The following is a 19,264-nucleotide window of genomic DNA, read 5'->3' as shown; positions in this document are numbered from 1 at the left end:
TTTTTATTAATAAGCAGGATTACTCACACATCTAATCTAATACTTCTTTAGTTTTAGTTTGACTTTCAATTTGAAGTATCTACCTTATTATAGACAAGCCTATATATATAATCAAAACTTTGTTCATCCGCCATAATAAATTCAAATTTGTATTGTTCTTCTTTTAGTTCAATGAAGTTTTTAGGCCAATATCCGCAACAAGAACAAACTCATCAAGATCAAATGTGAATTTCAAGCGAGTTGATGAGTAAAGTTCATGATCAAGAAGAAACAAACACTAGTATATGGGATAAATACAATCATGGTATTAAAAAGTACAAGCTTAAGATTTTCTTGTATACTCCACATACTAGTTTTTGCTTTTTCTTGGTAAGAAACTTGAATCTTCAACTCTTTTGATATTTCACTTTGATCTTGATGATCTTGTTTCTATCGTAGAAATTTGCCTAAAAACTTCATTGAATGAAAAGAAGAAGAAAAAGTTAAATTATTCAAAACCTTATTAACCTGCCACAATAATTTCAAATTTGAATTGTTCTTTTTTTCTTCTTTTAGTTCAATAAAGTTTTTAGGTCAATGTCCGCAACAAGAACAAATCATCAAGATCAAATGTGAATTTCAAGCAAGTTGATGAATAAAGTTCATTATCACAAGAAGAAACAAACACTAGTATGGGATAAATACAATCATGGTATTAAAAAAATACAAGCTTATGATTTTCTTGTATACTCAACATACTAGTTTTTGCTTTTTCTTGGTAAGAAACTTGAATCTTCAATTCTTTTGATATTTCACTTTGATCTTGATGATCTTGTTTCTCTCGTAGAAATTTGCCTAAAAACTTCATTGAATGAAAAGAAGAAGAAAAAGTTAAATTATTCAAAACCTTATTACCCTGCCACAATAATTTCAAATTTGAATTGTTCTTTTTCTTCTTTTAGTTCAATAAAGTTTTAGGTCAATGTCCGCAACAAGAACAAATCATCAAGATCAAATGTGAATTTCAAGCAAGTTGATGAATAAAGTTCATGATCAAGAAGAAACAAACACTAGTATGGGATAAATACAATCATGGTATTAAAAAAATACAAGCTTATGATTTTCTTGTATACTCAACATACTAGTTTTTTTGCTTTTTCTTGGTCAGAAACTTGAATCTTCAATTCTTTTGATATTTCATTTTGATCTTAATGGTCTTGTTTCTCTCGTAAAAATTGGCCTAGAAACTTCATTGAATGAAAAGAAGAAGAAAAAGTTAAATTATTCAAAACCTTATTCACCCGCCACAATAATTTCAAATTTGAATTGTTCTTTTTTTCTTCTTTTAGTTCAATAAAGTTTTTAGGTCAATGTCCGTAACAAGAACAAATCATCAAGATCAAATGTGAATTTCAAGCAAGTTGATGAATAAAGTTCATTATCAAGAAGAAACAAACACTAGTATGGGATAAATACAATTATGGTATTAAAAAAAATACAAGCTTAAGATTTTCTTGTATTCTCCACATACTAGTTTTTGCTTTTTCTTGGTCAGAAACTTGAATCTTCAATTCTTTTGATATTTCACTTTGATCTTGATGATCTTGTTTCTCTAGTAGGAAGTAGCCTAAAAACTCCATTAAATGAAAAGATGAAAAAAATAGAATAAAATAATTCAAAACCTTATTCATCTGCTTCAGTAATTTCAAAATTGCATTGTTCTTTTTTTGTTCTTAGTTCAATAAAGTTTTTAGGTCAATGTCCGCAACAAGAACAAACTCCTCAAGATCAACTGTGAATTTCAAGCAAGTTGATGAATAAAGTTCATTATCAAGAAGAAACAAACACTAGTATATGAGATAAATACAATTATGGTATTAAAAAAATACAAGCTTAAGATTTTCTTGTATACTCCACATACTAATTTTTGCTTTTTCTTGGTCAGAAACTTGAATCTTCAATTTTTTTGATATTTCACTTTGATCTTGATAATCTTGTTTTTCTTGTAGGAATTAGCCTAAAAGCTCAATTGAATGAAAAGAGGAAAAAAAATAAAAATTTAAATCATTCAAAACCTTATTCATCCGCCACAACAAATTCATATTTGAATTGCTCTTCTTTTCTTCTTTTAGTTCAATGAAGTTTTTAGGTTGTCCGCAACAAGAACAAACTCATCAAGATCAAATGTGAATTTCAAGCGAGTTGATGAATAAAGTTTATGATCAAGAAGAAACAAATACTAGTAAATGAGATAAATACAATCATGATATTAAAAAAATACAAGCTTAAGATTTTCTTGAATACTCCACATACTAATTTTTGCCCTTTCTTGGTCAGAAACTTGAATCTTCAATTCTTTTGATATTTCATTTTGATCTTAATGGTCTTGTTTCTCTCGTAAAAATTGGCCTAGAAACTTCATTGAATGAAAAGAAGAAAAAATAAAAATTTAAATTCATTATGGTGCATAAATAATTTTTTTGGCAAATACATATATGATATATAGTGACTTGTTTATGAAAATGTGTACTATTTTAAATTAAAAGTCAAATCAAATAAAAAATTAAAGAAACATTAGATGACTCAGTGTGAGTGTTCATTAATGATTAAAAATATAATTAAAAAATAATGTTTGGAGTATTTAAAACTTTTCACAAAATTATAGACTCATGTCTAATTTTTTGAATTTTGTGTTCTTCATTACCATAAATGACTTTTATTCAAATTAGGTTATTTGTGTGTGTACCGGTGAGGGTGGGGGAGGTTTAAAATTGTATATGAAAATTTTAATTTTCGAATGGAAGAAATTCTAATTCAAATTCTCTCATATTTGATTGATTTTTAAGTTCAATTTTGAATATTTTAAATTTTTGATTAGATCGTTAGTGACCAAATGATAACATCGACATAAGAAACGAAGGTGATGTAGGGAATGGTTTCATAGAAAATACAAACGGACTTCATAAAAAAAGCAGCGATAAAACTTATTGCATATATGATTGAGAAAATGTTAAAGCTTACGAGTTCTATACAAAATATAGTGTACAATAAAAAAATCAATAAAACTTCCTTATAGATACAGACTTTTCGTAATGCCAAGAAATGAATGCACTTTACAAATTAAGGATCTACAACACTAGCAAATGAGCATTTCATATTTCCCGCGTTACTACCCAGTCTAATAGAGGTCTTTTACCTTTCACAAAATTTACTAGAACTCACTTCTAGTCACTTTTAGTATTGAATTAAAGTTATATACTTGATACATATATATTAAAAAAAAAAAAAATGTAATGACAAAATAACTATTAAGATATTTTGTGACAAAGTGAAACATCTAATCATACTTAACTAGTGTCATATATACTTTATGATACAATGCTACGATTTTGACAAATAAAAAAGGCGATGCTCTGGTGTTTTCCATGTCTTATGTAACTGCAGCAATTTTAAGCCTTCTATTGTTGCACACAATGTACTCCAATCTCATTGAAAATTTTATATCTATTATTACATTTAATCTTGGACTTTTGGTTAACTAAATTGCTTTTTCAATTTCATTTCATCACAAAACACGTTTTAAAAACATTTAATGTTATGCTATAGAATAAAGTTGATTCCAACACATATTAAAGGTGATGTGAAGCCATGGGCGGCTCAACAAATCTCGTGGCCTAAGGCAAAATCATATTAAGAGGCCCTTAAATTTATTTTATAAAATTTATACACTAACAAGAAAATCTGTTTTCTACCCAATAGATTAATCATTTAAGACAAAAAATATCAAATTTCACACAAAAAAAAAAGAAAAAGAAAGGAAGAAGAGTACAAAAAATAAAAGTGATGGATTATCGATGTTAAGCTTCAAAACTCAAATCGTAATTTTAATTTGGCTATCATCACAAATAAGAAAAAGAAAAGAGCATACATAACTTAATAGTTGAAGTTTTGAGCATGGATACTAACAAAAATATCCAAATTTCTGATCAATTTAAATGATATAATTTATTTCATTAAGTAGCACGTGAATATCTAAAACAAATTATAAAATTTTCATATAATATATTAAATTAAAACGAAAAGGAAACTTGTGCATGAGTATTTTTGTGTTCACGTAGTTTAAGAAAAGATTGAAAAAATTCATTATGTTATCAATATATATAACTTAGTTCCTATATAAAAATAATAAAATTTAAAATTGATAGTTAAAACAAATATATCAAATAATGAGTGAAAAGATTATGAGAATTTATGAACTTATTTTCAAACAAATAATAATAAAAAATATACAATAACAATTATATATATATAAATTATATTAATATATAATAAAATTAATAATAATAATTTAAACAAATTTGGGCCTTCAAATTTTTGAGGCCCAAGGCAATGGCCTCACTGGCCAAGCCTTAGAGCCGCCCCTGTGTGAAGCAATTAATACTTTCTTAAGGACATATGAAAGAAAGCATTTCGCTCCTCATCACCTTCTTCATGATCAAACATCACACCTTCTCACCAGGTATCTTGATAAAAACAAACTACACACTGTCCATAAGGCCACTTATCAAATTCACATGGAGGTGACGAAGGCTTAATCATATCACATTGATGAATTGACTCTTATTAACTGGAGTTACCCAATAAATTATAGGAGAAACACTTACAATTTCTACGTATGTGTATGGACTATATTTTCTTTTTAAAAAGTAATTCTTCACGCCTCAAAATAATTTACATGGACGACCCGTAATCATATGCTTAGTGTAGGAGCTAGGAATATGTGGCGTAATCATGCTAAATTGTTAGCTTTATGAGAGGAATCTCTAATACTATTAATATTCCCACTGAATTAACAACTATTATGCAGGATCTAAAAATAACATTTCGACAAAATTTATCCATTGAAGATAATTTTATTTATTTATATTAATTAGATTCAAAGGTAATTAATATGCTATAAAATGAATAGCAAATTTACAATGCACTATTATTTTAATGCATGTATTTGTTTTAAGGACAAAAATTAAATACCAACTTATTTAATAGGCAAAAAATTAAATATCGATCAGCCTGTTTGAAGAGCAAAAGTGTAATTTCTTCTCTTGGAATTACATGTTTGACTTGATCCAATTGAGAATATGAGTTCACACATTAGGAAGTCTTTAAGTTCACATAATAGGACCATATAGAGTTGAATTGTTGACATTTGACTGCATTTGGATATTTAGCTCCATTATCAGACCTGACTTAACCTATCAAATCTCTTTCTTATGCTAATAAACAATTGTTTAAATCAAAATAACATTCTCCAATTATTACTTTATTTTCTTTTAACTAAATGATTTGGTCTATCATTCATACTACGATACTGACATCATTGAAACAAAAAAAAATAAATCTTGACGATGCTAAAAGTTTGAGTCGAAGTTAAAGATCAAGAATTCGTTACTAACATATTTACGAATCTCAATCCTGGTAATATAACATCCCACTTTATTTAACTACCACGACTTCAAGTATAAAGTTTTTAGCAATAGAATTCACACTTGTACATGTCCGTCTCAATACAATCATAGGATGTTTAACAATTAAATAACGATTGCTGATAATAATATCGTAAACATTGTCTAATGAACAAATGGATAAAACAGGATTTTTGCTCATCATTTCACCTGATCTGAAGTCCAATAACAATTTGATTTACAGAGTTGAAAACCTCATACTAGTAAACTGATCTAACTGTTATTCTTGTAAAAATCTCTGGCTAGCAATTCGTCTGCGAGTTAGTAAGAAAGAATTCCTAACCTACATTGGGGATCTGTCAACAGAATTGTCCCAGTTGAATGATCATCACACTTATATCATCAAGTGAACCTCGCGAAACAGAGAGGTCAATGAGCTTTCTACACGCTGACAAGGGCTGCTGTGTACTGATGCCAGTGCACAAAGGCCGAGCAATATCTACTGCTTCCTGGTTGCTAACGGTATCCCATAAGCCATCAGATGCTAGGACTAAGAATTCCAATTCAGGATTAAGTTCAAGAATCTTCGTCTCAGGTTCTGCTGTTACCCATTGTTTAAGGTACTGATCCCCAATACCCCTTGATACAGCGAGAGATCCCTGAATTCTCCAAACACCATGACAACAATCCACGTACCCACCCTATAGAACACAAAACACAAGAAGATCAGCCACTATTCATATTTAACAAGTAGGGTAGCACATAGCTAAGCATAATTTCATCGTCAAGACTCAAGCTACTTACCGATGCCTCAATTCTATCCTTCTCATCTTTCCTTGAAGGCCTATGATCAGAGGTCAATGCCTCAGCAAGCCCTCCTCTGCTCACAACAGCACGACAATCTCCAGCATTAGATACAACTAGATTGCCCTTTTGGATTAACGCTGTCACGCAGCATGATCCACCCCGAACTTCTTGGCTGAGAAATTCAGTATCTGTTTTAAGATAACCGTTTTTCACTGCCGCTTCTATTTTGTCATCTGTTGTCTTCCCTAGTTCATTCATAATGTTCTTATTCAAGTTCTCTGCTGAAAACTCTGCAGCTTTTACTCCTCCATGACCATCAAATATACCAAAAACACCCTGTTACAAGTAATCCCTTTGTCAGTTTTACTGCTTCAAAACACTTCATAAACAATCAAACATGCCTTAATCCAAACTCGAAGGTAAATAATCCATCCTCTAAGACAAACTTGGTACTTACACACATTTCCAGTGAAGTTCTACTTCTATGAAGAACTAAATTTTGAGAAACATTAGTTCATTCTCTCCTCAGACCCTACTTGAGGGATTACACTGGGTATGTTGTTGTTTATATTAGTTAATTTTTTCCTCAAACCACACTTGTGGGATTACACGGGGTATGTTGTTCTTCATATTAACTAGACATAAAAGAATAATTTGACAGTTACCTTCCAACTACAGATTCTACAACACTAGCAAAGATAATCAATTTGATGCTAAATTTACATTTCTCGTTCCTATTTATCGTATATTTAACATAAACGCAGTGTAGAAAAAGTGAAACAGTTACAGATAAGTTTCAGAAACTGAAAGAGAACCATAAAATGTACTCCTACTAGTAATTAACAGCAAAAGCTACCTGTTTGGAATCTCCTTTAAGATTAACCATGGCAGAGTGACGATCCTCCATTGCACCTTTTCTCCCCCTTTTACAGCAAACAGAATATCCATCACCCTCAACCTCAACCAAATCCGTTACTCCAGCAGGAGTCACCGGAAAATTCCCGAAACTCATCGAAGCCACCGGAAGATCCAACCTAGTCGGTCTCTTCCTCTTCAAAACCGTAGAAGTAGAACAATCAGTATTAGAAGTTCTAATAAGGTTACTCGGTGGAGGTTTCTGAAGCCTAAGAATCCGTAACGGCGACGACGGTGAAGAAGGAGAAGCTGAGGTCTTTGAAGGAGAGTGAGTTAGGGTAAGGGTTTCAGGCGAAGAAGAAGATGAAGAGCTAGAAACTTTACAACGAAGAGAAGCCGGCACCGGAACCCTAGACGGTGAGAACACCGGCGAATTTGAAAGAGCGACGGTGCAAGACATATTTTCTCCGGCGGTTTTTTTCCGATCTGTCGTTTTCTTTTAACGTTCGAATTTTTTCCCGTTATATCTTTTTTGGATTTGTGATGGAGATTGTGAAAGAGGAAAGTTAGAGGTATTTATATGTGGGAAGGAAATAGTGGCAGACTGGCAGTCAAAGTATTGGGGCCAAAAGTGGAAAAAATTGTGTTGCCCATGAAAGCCCATCCCGTGTTTTTAGAGCGGTGATTTTATTTTATTATACTATACCTTTTTTAAAACTTTATTTATTGTGTTGTTGACTATTTTTTTCTGTTTTAATTTGTTTATTATAAATTTTTTTAGTTTGTTTCAAATTTTAATTCTTACCTTTCATATTAAAGACATTAAGAATGTAAGATTATACTTATTCCTTTACGAAAGAAGGATTTGTTTTCCTTTTTAGTTGTTTTAAAAAAATTACTAATTTTTTTTTGTAACACTTTAATTTTAATTTTTAACATGACATGTTCAATATCACAAGATTAAAGGATTTTTTTGATAGTTTTGACATAATTTTTATTTAGGACGGTAAGATTAAGAGCCCATTTGGATTGACTAAAAAAGTAGTTTTTAAGTTAAAAAATAAAAGTAGCGGGAAACCTATTTTTGAGTTTTAATTTATTTTAAGTTATTTTAAACTTATTTAAAGTTATTTTTAAATTTATCAAACACTTTCTAACTTATTTTTATATTTGCCGAATAATTCAGAAGTCAAAAACTAACTTAAAAATAAGTTTGACCAACTTATAAGTCAATTCAAACACCCTCTAAAAGGTCTTCTTTATTTTTCGTAAATGCCGCTCCAAGTCAAACTAGGTCATTATTTTTTAAACGAAGAGAGAACTATATTTTAGTACATTCCACCTACTTAGTTAAGGCCACAAAATTCACAAGTAAAGTTAAATTTACAAAGCACAATAAAATATAGTGTTAGAACTTAGAAATATTTTCATAATTTTTATTTTCTTAAATTTTGTATCAAAACTAAAACAAAGGGAGTACTACTCTTTCTAATGTTGATTTTCTCCCTAGAAAAGATTAAATCTTATTTGAATTCTATGATACAAGTCACCTGTAAATAAAAGAGGTTGTTCAAGTGGTAAGTATTTTCAATCTCCATTTTAAAATTACAAGTTTGAGTCACCTAAAAGGAAAAACTAGGGAAGGTCTAGACGAAGTTGAAATAATTAAATGGTAGAAGTCATGTAGATAAAAAGAGGGTTGCTTAAATAGTAATCACTCTTCGCCTCTAATTTTACAATTATAATTGAATCACCAGAAGAGGAAAAGGGGAAAAGATTGTATGGAAGAAGGGAAATTGATAGAAATCGTGTAGACAAAAGATTATTACTTAAGTGGTAAGCACTCACGCCTCTAAATATAAAAATGCAAAAGTGGGAAAGGTCCTATGAGAAGAAAAAATGATAGAAGTCGTTATAGACCAGTCATAAGAGATGATTACTTAAGTGGTAAGTATTCTACGTCTTTAATTACAAAGTTGCAAAAAGTAGAAAAGATCAAGAAGGGGCCAAATGATAGAAGTCACGTCTCATAGAAATGACTTATGAAGGAAATGTCTGATAATGAAAATTACATTATTTTCAAGACATATTAAAAAAAGAATAAAATACATAAATTGACACAAAGAATACACAAGTTAAAGAGTACTTATACTTATTAATAAAAAAAAATTAGAGCGTCTTGATGAAATTTTTTGAGTGCTAAGGAGTAACAATAATATTCATGTATTAATTAAAATAAATAATATAAAAAACATTTTACTTAAAGTATATTTCCTCATAATTTCTCTCTGATGCAGAATATTTCTAAGTAGCCCATACTATTAGTGTGAATAATAAATTCATTCCCTTTTTTGTTGTCATTTCTTTCAAGTTAGATTGTCTTTTACGTATACGCAAAAATGTAAATTAGTTATGTTAAATTTCTATGTAACGCGTTATCTTTTAGTACTAAAACATTAGATTAATAATATTAGTTTTTATGAATCAAACAAGATGTTGTTAGAGAAGTGGGAAGATGTGGACAACCAAATTTAAGAAATTAAGGTCAAACACGCAAATACAATAACCACTTTTCTTCCAACTTGCTTACAGAGGTTGGTTTTGACTAGGCCACTTTGCTCTATGTCATTTTATTGGTATATTTATTGCAAATTATGACCCTATATTCAGCAGTGGGGCTAAAAAATTTATTGAAGAAATTCAAAATATAAGAAACTTATATATAAGAAATTTAAATATATATATATACACACACGTAGACACCCGTTGGACCAAAGCAAAGTTAGAGTCTGTTTGGATTGACTTAAAAAATAGTTTTTAACTTAAAAAATAAAAAATAGGGAGACCTACTCTTGGTTTTTAACCTTTTTTAAAGTCATTTTAAACTTATTTTAAGTTATTTTTAAGTTTGTCAAACACTTCCAAAAGTTAAGAATGACTTAAAAGTAGGATTGACCAACTTTTAAGTCAATCCAAACATGCTCTTAGAATATAGTGTAGAGTTGATAAACTCAGTAAATATATGATACATTTTCTCTATATCTTTCAGAAACAACTAATTTTCTACCTCTATAAAGTAGTGGTAAGCTTTGCGTACAGTCGACTCTCTCCAGATCCTCTACTTGTTATTATTGTTGATACATTTTTCCATTTCATCATACCTACCCTAAGCCAACCCAACATGAATACATATATCACAGAAGTAGCTATTGGGCCAAGAAGCAGCAATAGGACCAAAAGGACTTCACAGTGATGGATTGAGATCCAGGTCCAATTAGCAACAAGTTAAAAATGACTGTTTCAGCTACTATCCATAGCTGTCTTACTTTCAGTACTTGATCAATTATTGCTCTATCATTCAAGTATCACTTTGATTATTAGTTTTTGTGATTGGAGTTAGTTTTATCAATACAAATTGGGAGTTTAGTTACTGTTTCATTGTTGTTTGTTACAATTGAGCAACTTCGTTCGTCCCTTCTGCAAACACAAGCATAGATGGAGCTTTAGTGCATCAGACTATTTCTTTTTTTGTTATCCTTTATGCTTCTGTATTGTTTACCTTATGGCAAACATTATGACATAATTGAAGATGTTATTTGCCATATCTAAACATAAATAATGTAATAACGATCAGAGCAAACACTCCTATGTTCCTTATGTCAGAGTGGTATTTCAGAAGTAAATGTCAAACCTCACAAGTGAAGTATGAGAGATTGTTTTCAATATACTCTCGTGTCAAAAGAAGTGTAACCAACACAAGATTGACATGGAAATAATGACAACAAAATAACAAACTGAACAAATCAAAATTCAAATGAAGTAGTGAATAATACCAAATAATATCTTTCATAAGCAGCACAAATCAACAATGCCGATTCAGTCACTATATAAACTCATTTAACAATTATCTTAATTAATTATCTGCATTAGTGTGAACATTTTGTGTCTCCTAAAATGAATCATCAATAGGGCTAGCAAAAAACTAAAAATTACTACTACAAGCTATCTAGTCCTATAATAAGTTAGTAGAAAAGTACAGTGTAAAATAGTTGGTTCCATGTATCAGGCAGGCCAGGCAGACACCAATGGCTACAATCAGGTTTGTTAGGGTTAATTCTTTGCTGAGAATTGAGATCCCCACTGTAAATGGATGGATGTGCATCTTTCCTCATTGTTGATAACAGTGTTATGTCTAGAAAGAAAGGTGGGTTGTCCATTTCTCTTATTACTTTTTGGATCACATTTGATTGATCCAAGTCCGGACCCGGGTACGTGCTCATCATCGGGGTGGTTGTTACAGGGATCGTCTCCCCGTAACAACTCCCTGTTGATGCACCCACGTTCCATTCACTCGGGCTGCCAACAAAAACAAATTTTAAATTATTCATACGTAGTAAATATATGTGGAATTTCTCAATTATTTGGCACCGACAGACAAGTGACGGAATAATTAATACAATTTTTAATTTGAATCAACACCGAAATTTCAAGAAAGAAATGATTTTTTTAAAACAATGACATTAGACTTGCTATAATATTAGTGTGATTATGAAAAAACTTCTTACTAGAAGTAAAATGTCAAAGAGAATATAATTATTTTTTCTTAATAAAATGTATCACACAGACTGAAAAGGAGTATCATTTTCACAAATATGAAAATGTCTTCGAGATTTTGTAAGATTTCATACAAAAATACTGCTGCAAAAACACAATAATTGAATGTTGTTAGGTCCAAGTTGGAATACAAAAGCATATAATAAGTCGATGACAGCTGATATAGTGGGGACAAGGTCAAGCATAGTTCCAATAGAGAAATTCAAAAAACGACTGCTCCTACTAATAACACTGACAAATCTACTGAACACCTCCAGTCTCACGCCAGGCCAAGATTATATAGAGATTGGATCGAGCTCAATAATTTAAGTCTAATTTTGTATTTGTATTAAGAAATTTACTAACTATGTATTTGAGATGCTAGTACTAACCACTCACATCACTATCCTAGAACTTTGAATCAATAAAATTTAAATCATGACTCCGTCTCTGCTAATGACCAGTGCAGTATTATAGAGAGAGTTAACATACTTGTAGTGCGTAGGGGAAATGCCCTGAAAGAAGAGTCTGGTTTTACTTCTGTCAATATTGGCATCAACCCATCTTGACCACGTTCTTAGCCCTTTCTCCATTGCCATTAGTGGATCCATGTCTTCATACATTGTCCCTCCTGCTTCTACGTTGTCCCACCTGCATATTTACCAATTTCACCCTCATCTCAAATTTAAGAGTCAGAGCCACAATTTAAATTTACATATACTCGATCTATCATTGAATCATAGTCCGTTTTAGTTACTAGATTTATAATTAAATATTCATATATATATATATTTAACAATTTTATTAATATAAATATAAGATCTAAGCAAAAATTACTTAGTTCGCCTGAATGAGGACCTAATACTATAGCTTTGCCCTTAGATATTATTACATATGGTTAGCTTCTACTCAGGAGTGGAGACGAACCTAGTTAAATATACTTTTATGTATATAATAGATGTTGAAAACTCGTTAGCTAGTTTGTGTGTTTACTTATTTTTAAACCCTGTGAAAATCGTTATTGCTTCTAACATGACCTAAGAGTGCACTCTTTGATCATATCAATTTGTAGAAGTGTTTTTATAATGTTAGTTCACAAAAATCAAAGTCCAAAGTGAAAAAAAAATCTACATGATGAATAAAGTTGGGAAAGGAAAATATACCCTTGGAGAGGGCCTTTGTGAGTCCACCAATGACCAGTATTAAAAGACAATACATCTACACCATGCCAAGCATTAGCATTTCCTCTTATATCATCCAATTTTAGCACTCTTTTGCCTTGTACAGTGTCTATGTCCACTAGATATGGTGCTTTGTAATATGAAATAGCCACTCCATAATCCTGCAACAATCACACCATCTTTAATTTTAGCACTAAATCACATAAAAAAATAATACTACACTGCGAAATTTCGTGGTGTGAGCAGAGGCGAAGCCAGGAATTGAAGCTACACTCTAGCTCAGCTTTTAGAGTTTGAATCAAAATTACTTGATTCTACTGAACCCGTTCCCTACAATCTAGCTCCGGCCCACTTGCTCATATTGTAGGTCTTAAATCCTCACAATGCATAACATAAATCCGATTAACATTGGTGAAAATAATAGTGAAATCGAAATAAAAAAGCAATAGCGAGGCGTATACCAGGAACTTGAAAGTTGAAATAGGGTAAAGCCTCGACATCTGTGTTTGAGCTTTTGGTACATCAGCTGAAATCATACAAATCAACGACTCCCATTGATCCCGGCCTAATGAATCGCCCACAAACATCACTGTTTTCCCTTTCATTTTCAACAGAAACTCAAGCCCATTAAACCTATTAATTCAAAAAAATAATCAAAAAATCATCTAAAATCGAAACTCCATTGAAGATTTAAAATCAAGTTTTAAGTACCTGGGTAGCTCACAGTTCGCCGGTTTCCATAGATATTTCAGATATTCAGTATCGGGTCGGCCGTAGAGTTGACAGTTGAACTGTGAATCGACGGCAGGGCAAGAAGCTGATTGGTAAAATGGGTAAGTTTCATCGTAAAGCCAACTACCTATAAAAAGAGAACATGAAGTTTGATTCCCTTGAAGAATTGGGTTTCTGTGATTTGGGTTATTGTAATTATGGTTATTATTATGGTGGTTCCTTAATAATATAACAGATAAAGCTACATAAAACTGTAACAAAAGAAGAAGACATAATGTAGTTGAAGAAGAAGATAATGAAGAGAGAAGCACCATTTGGGAGAAATAAAAAAAGGTTAAGGAAGAGAAGAAAAAGTGTACTTATGAAGCGAAAAAGATATATAGAGAGAAGAAAGAAACAGAGTAAAAAAAGGGGTGAGAAAGAGAGAGAGAAAAAGAATGTCGCTTTGTGAATGTACTGTTTTGAAAGAACTGAGGCATGGGCCTATGGCTGATGGAGAAGTGGAGATATTTTGTTGCAGAGTGCATGTGAAGATGGCTGACTTGGTTCTGGGAGAGACGGATTCAAGATTTAAATGTTATATACTTGAATTTGAAGGCACCATAAGCTACACACTATATTTGCCTCAGGTATATTGAGTCGGTGATGATTAAAATTTGAAATTTGAAATTAATGTGTTAAGAGTTAAAAAAAAAGGTACTTATGAGACTTACAAGTTTTTTTTTTTTTTTTGGTGACAGGAGAAAATCCGCAGCCGCTTTTTTTTTTGGGTGCACAAGGGTATAACCCTCGCTCCTATGCAATAGCTCGCAAATCACATAAAAGTGGTAATCTGCACTAGGCAAGCCCGATGCGACGAGCTCGACCCAAAGGGAAATCCCTTGCTTTCGCTGGCAAGGGATTTCAAACTTGAGACCTCCAACATGGAAGTCCCAATCCCAAACCACTTGGCCACCTCAAAGGGTAACTTACAAGGGGTTTTCCTTGATTATTATCAGAAGTTAAATTCAAATTAGGTAATGAGATGAGGAGAGGGGCGGTATGTACAAGGTCTTGTAAGAAATTCATCTCTTATGAAGATCAATAAATATTCATTTTTTTTCCGCAAAATTTTGGGAGTTTACATTCATCATAACATGAGGATTAAATCATAAAGCAAGACAAAATAAACTCTTTCAATCTTATTTATGTAGATTCAATTATTTATGAATTATGATAGTATATACAAATTTTTAATATAAATATGTTTATTTGTATACAAAATTTGAGTTGAAGATGGTTATCTAGGTTTTGGCGGGAAAGTGGCTTCACAACTTTTGATGCTTAATTTAACGACAGAAATTAATCAATAAAAAAGTTTAGGATTTGGAACAAACCTTTGTCATTTAGTAGCCTCGAGAGATCTAACTTCTCAAAAATGTACTAATGTTAATCCTTAATTTATGAGTTACTGTTTTTTTTTTAATTCTATTTAAAATGAATATCATTTTTATAATTAAAAATATATTATCTTTAAATTTTTGCTTTTATTTTTAATAAATTAATTCATCTAAATATTTTATTTTAGATTAAATTTATGCTTATTCAAACCACGTATACTTGAATTGAGACATAAGAGTAATAATTCTTTATTGACATAGAACAAAAATTGTTTGCACATGTGGACCACATTAACTTTGTCTCTATGAGAAGGTGTGTGGACCATCCGAAGAAAAAAAATCATTAATTTTTTTTTTCCTTCCTTTTACTCCTTGACGACTCGAATTCACAATTTTCGAGTTGAAAATAAGGGTGCTTACCATTAGAACAACTCTCTCTCGTCTAAATTTTTTATTAATTATTAATTATGATTAATAAAAAATATTTTTTTAAATGACTTTTCGAATAAAAATAGAAATAACAGATTTAATAAGTGACATTCTACTTTTGATTGCTTCCTCTTCATTAACCTCAACACCTAATCCCGACTTCAGATCCCACACCACCACCACCTCTACGCTCTCGCTCCTCTTGCCTTAAATTCCACCTGTGCCTACCATTTTTAGTTCTTGAATATTTGTTTAAATTATATAAAAATATTTGTTGAATAATTTTTTTAATATACTTATTAAATATCAAAAAATAAATAAAAAATAACTTATTTTTCACGAAACTTTACATTAAATATATGAAAGAAAGTAAAGGGTGGGGAAGGGCGAATGTGAGGGAGGTCATATCTTATTTGATACATATATTTCAAACTTCATTATAAGTAAAGGAATTTACGTTTCTTGCTACAATAAATCAAATTTAATATTCCAATAAAGAAAAGAGTAAAGAAAATAAAAGACAAAAAAATGAAACTTGGTAATGGTTAAATGTTCTTTGCTTTACTTCTGGAACAAACACAGAACATCATACTACCTAATTTCACATTGTATGTCTCCAATATGTCGAATCTTTCAACTTATATTTGAGTTGAGAAGCAACATAAATTACATTAGTATTTAAATCAAGAAATATCTAATTTTAGTTTTATCCATGTGAGTTGTGATAAAATGATTGAGATCCTCCATTTTTAACTAGAAGTTTCGGATTATGTTATGGGAGAATAGAAAAAATTATGTTGGGAGACACCAAGTGAAAAACTAAAAGAAAAACCTATTAATCTATCGTTAGTAGTATTAACTATAAAGTCATTAAATAATTTGATAATGACCAAATTTGAATATTATGCTTGTATTTTAAGTCGAATAAATAGATGTCTTATGATAAGCACTTTACATAATCATCGTGTTGAGACCCTAATCAAAAGAAAGATAACCAAAAGAAGTATAATTAGAAGATTCATCTTATTACCCCATGATTATGTAAATTGCTTGCCCTAAGACGTCTATAGTAAGCTTTTGGACATAAAAAATGCGATATTTTTTTAATTATAAAAAAGTAATACTTATTTGAAAAGAGATTGAAAAAGTATTCAGAAGTCAAAATTTATGTTTGGACATGTATTTAACTAGAAAAAAACTTCAATTTTCAAGATATTTTCATTAAAAAATTTTACGAAAAAAAAGAAGAAAATATTTTTTGGAGGATTCATCATATTAGCTGGAAATTTTGATTTTGCACGTTTTCCAAAAATATATTTATTTCGTACTAGTAGTGTATATTTTACGTAAAACAAGATGGAAATACAGTAACTTTTTCTCAAAGTGAAAAAAAAAAAAACTCAACAGACGTTTGGGGTTCCTGTTATTGTCTAGTTAAAGGCAACACCAGAAAGAGGATAATGTTGCTCTGAATAACACAGAAGCAATGGAGCAGAGTGTCACGGGTTAGGCAGATCTCTCACTTTTTTGTCCTTGTATTATGTTTTAAGGGCGTAGATTATGAAGTTGAAACCTGAAAATTTGCGATGTTTGAAGTTGAAACGAAGGGGAGTGTAAGCCAAGCAAATTGCTATCCAGGATTCAGAGTTAGATGAGGAAGAACGGAGAAAGAATGGGAAGGCATTTATTTCAATATCTATAAACGGTATTGATCGAATTGATATATACGAAACTCTTCCTTGCAAATTGCTTGCTACTATGCATCTCAAAAAGGAAGAACGGAGAGGAGAATCCAGAGTCAGGATCTAGAATGAGGAAGAACGGAGGGAGAATGGGACGGTGTTCGTTTCAATATCTTTAAACGGTGAAAATTTCTCAGAGTATTTGATCGAATTGATAGATATGAAACTGTTCTCTGCAATTTGCTTGCTAACTAAGCATCAGGGAGAATTGAGAGTCAGGATCTAAAATGAGGAAGAACGGAGGAGAACGGGAATGTGTTCATTTCAATATCTATAGACGGTGAGTGACAATTGCTCAGTTTATTTGATCAAATTGATAAATACAGAGACTCTCCCCTACAAATTGCTTGCTTCCATGCATCTCAAAAAGGAACAACGGGATGGGAGAATCCGGAATCAGGATCTAGAATGAGGAATAACGGAGGAAGAATGGAAAGGTGTTCATTTCAATATCTATAAACGGCGACAATTGCTCGGACTATTTGATTGAATTGATAGATACGGAACTACCTGCAAATTATGCATCAAAAAAAGGAAGAGCGGGATGGGATAATCCAGAGTCAGGATTCAGAATGAAGAAGAACGAAGCCCTGTGAATTGCTTCTCCTGGTCCTCTAATATAATTGACAAGGTTAGTGAACCAATACAATTAACTTTCAATACTAGAACTTATATTCTAGATTAAAAAAGGCATCACAGTCCACTAAGCTCGATCTATGCACAAGTCCGGGGAAGGACAGGACCACAACCGACTATTGTACTTAACCTTACCTTCCATTCCAAGGAGGTTTCAAAACCTCCTTGGGTACAACTTGCATCTCAGCAAAAGTTTCGCTTTTTTAGTATTAGCAGTCAAGAAATAAACTCTGTTCTAGGCAAAACAACATATATGAAAGCCAACGAAAATCTGGCTCTATGTATGATACTATCAGGAACAATACAAAAGCTGCTAAGGCCAATTTGAACTAATCTAATCAGATTTACATATATCATAGTCTTGATAAATTCCCTCCTACTTTTTGTAAAGGAGGAAAACTAAATATTAAACCTGAGTACAAATATCCAGGTTTTTTAAATAACTATCCTGTAAGAGATAGGTACTCACAGCTCCTCTGCTGGTTCAACCTTTTTTCCTCAAGAAATCACCAGCTCACTGTTGAGAATCACCTCTTCTGAAAAAAGCTTGATTTATACACGACGATTTATCCGACACAGCTTGTAGCATGTTACCAGGCCACTATCATTGCGATGATCACTGGCAAGGTAGGCTGCTAAGGTTGATCAAGCTTGTTGGTTAACCTGTTAAAAATAACAAATGATGGTTAATTATGACAAGGATCCAATAACTAAAAAATTTATTACTATGGAATGACATTTTCTAAGTATGTATAGGAGTGAACTTTGTGTTGGAAAGATAATTTTATTTTTAATTTTTGATATGTATATATAGAAAATTAGTTATGATAGATATATTGTTTTAGTTTGTTCATGAACTAGAGAAGATGAAAGAAAATCCGGAATTGAATTATGTGCATGTAATAGACTAGGTACATGCTAGAAGAAAACCTATAAATACCTATGCAATGTGGTCCGGCCTTTCCCCAGATCTCGCACATAGCGGGAGCTTAGTGCACTGGGCTCAGCTGTCCTTATGTATGAAAGTAGTAAATGATTATTTGAGATAGATCTAGTGTGATAGCTCCTCCGTTGATAGTTATGCCACACAGTTATTGAGTCTACTTGATTTATTGTTCATATAATTGATTTCCATATGAGTGATTTTGAATGCTGGTCCATATGATTAGTTTAAAAAAAAGTACATATAATGATTCTTGTTACAGTGATTTCTATTCGTCATGGATGTGAACTTTATAACACTCTGATTAGTCTCTTCTTCAACCCTTTCAAAGCGGAACAAAAAAGAGAGGAAACATACCCCACACGTCCTTGGTCCACAGTTGCACAACCCTCAACTTGTGTCGCTTGAAACACCTCGGAAACAGCAACATTGTCTTTGCCGTTTGTATTGTCGACATGTGTTTGCTGGGATTTTGCAGGGGTCTTTTCAAGGATCTTCTGGCACATTATAGTACCCTGGAAATCAA

The 19,264-nt window shown here is 31.6% G+C and overlaps 2 protein-coding genes across 2 annotated transcripts; both read right to left on the bottom strand.

The window, feature by feature from the left end:
• Positions 1–5,490: 5,490 nt before the first annotated feature.
• On the bottom strand, positions 5,491–7,660 carry LOC102591678 (probable protein phosphatase 2C 25). The gene is made up of 3 exons (XM_006350783.2): positions 7,105–7,660; positions 6,246–6,584; positions 5,491–6,142 (listed from the first exon to the last, which is right to left on the bottom strand). The coding sequence occupies exons 1-3, from the start codon at positions 7,561–7,563 to the stop codon at positions 5,801–5,803; spliced, it is 1,140 nt and encodes a 379-aa protein (XP_006350845.1). The 5' UTR covers positions 7,564–7,660; the 3' UTR covers positions 5,491–5,800.
• A 3,263-nt stretch (positions 7,661–10,923) lies between these two features.
• On the bottom strand, positions 10,924–13,954 carry LOC102591356 (protein PMR5). The gene is made up of 5 exons (XM_006350782.2): positions 13,589–13,954; positions 13,339–13,510; positions 12,860–13,038; positions 12,189–12,347; positions 10,924–11,459 (listed from the first exon to the last, which is right to left on the bottom strand). Exons 1-5 carry the CDS (start codon positions 13,921–13,923, stop codon positions 11,126–11,128), a joined length of 1,179 nt encoding a protein of 392 aa, XP_006350844.1. The 5' UTR covers positions 13,924–13,954; the 3' UTR covers positions 10,924–11,125.
• Between the last annotated feature and the right edge of the window lie 5,310 nt (positions 13,955–19,264).

The sequence above is a fragment of the Solanum tuberosum genome, unplaced genomic scaffold (genome assembly GCF_000226075.1).
Source record: "Solanum tuberosum cultivar DM 1-3 516 R44 unplaced genomic scaffold, SolTub_3.0 scf00128, whole genome shotgun sequence".
Lineage (NCBI taxonomy): Eukaryota > Viridiplantae > Streptophyta > Magnoliopsida > Solanales > Solanaceae > Solanum > Solanum tuberosum.
The sequence above is the reverse complement of the archived record's forward strand: the minus strand, read 5'-3'. Positions and strand labels throughout refer to the sequence as shown.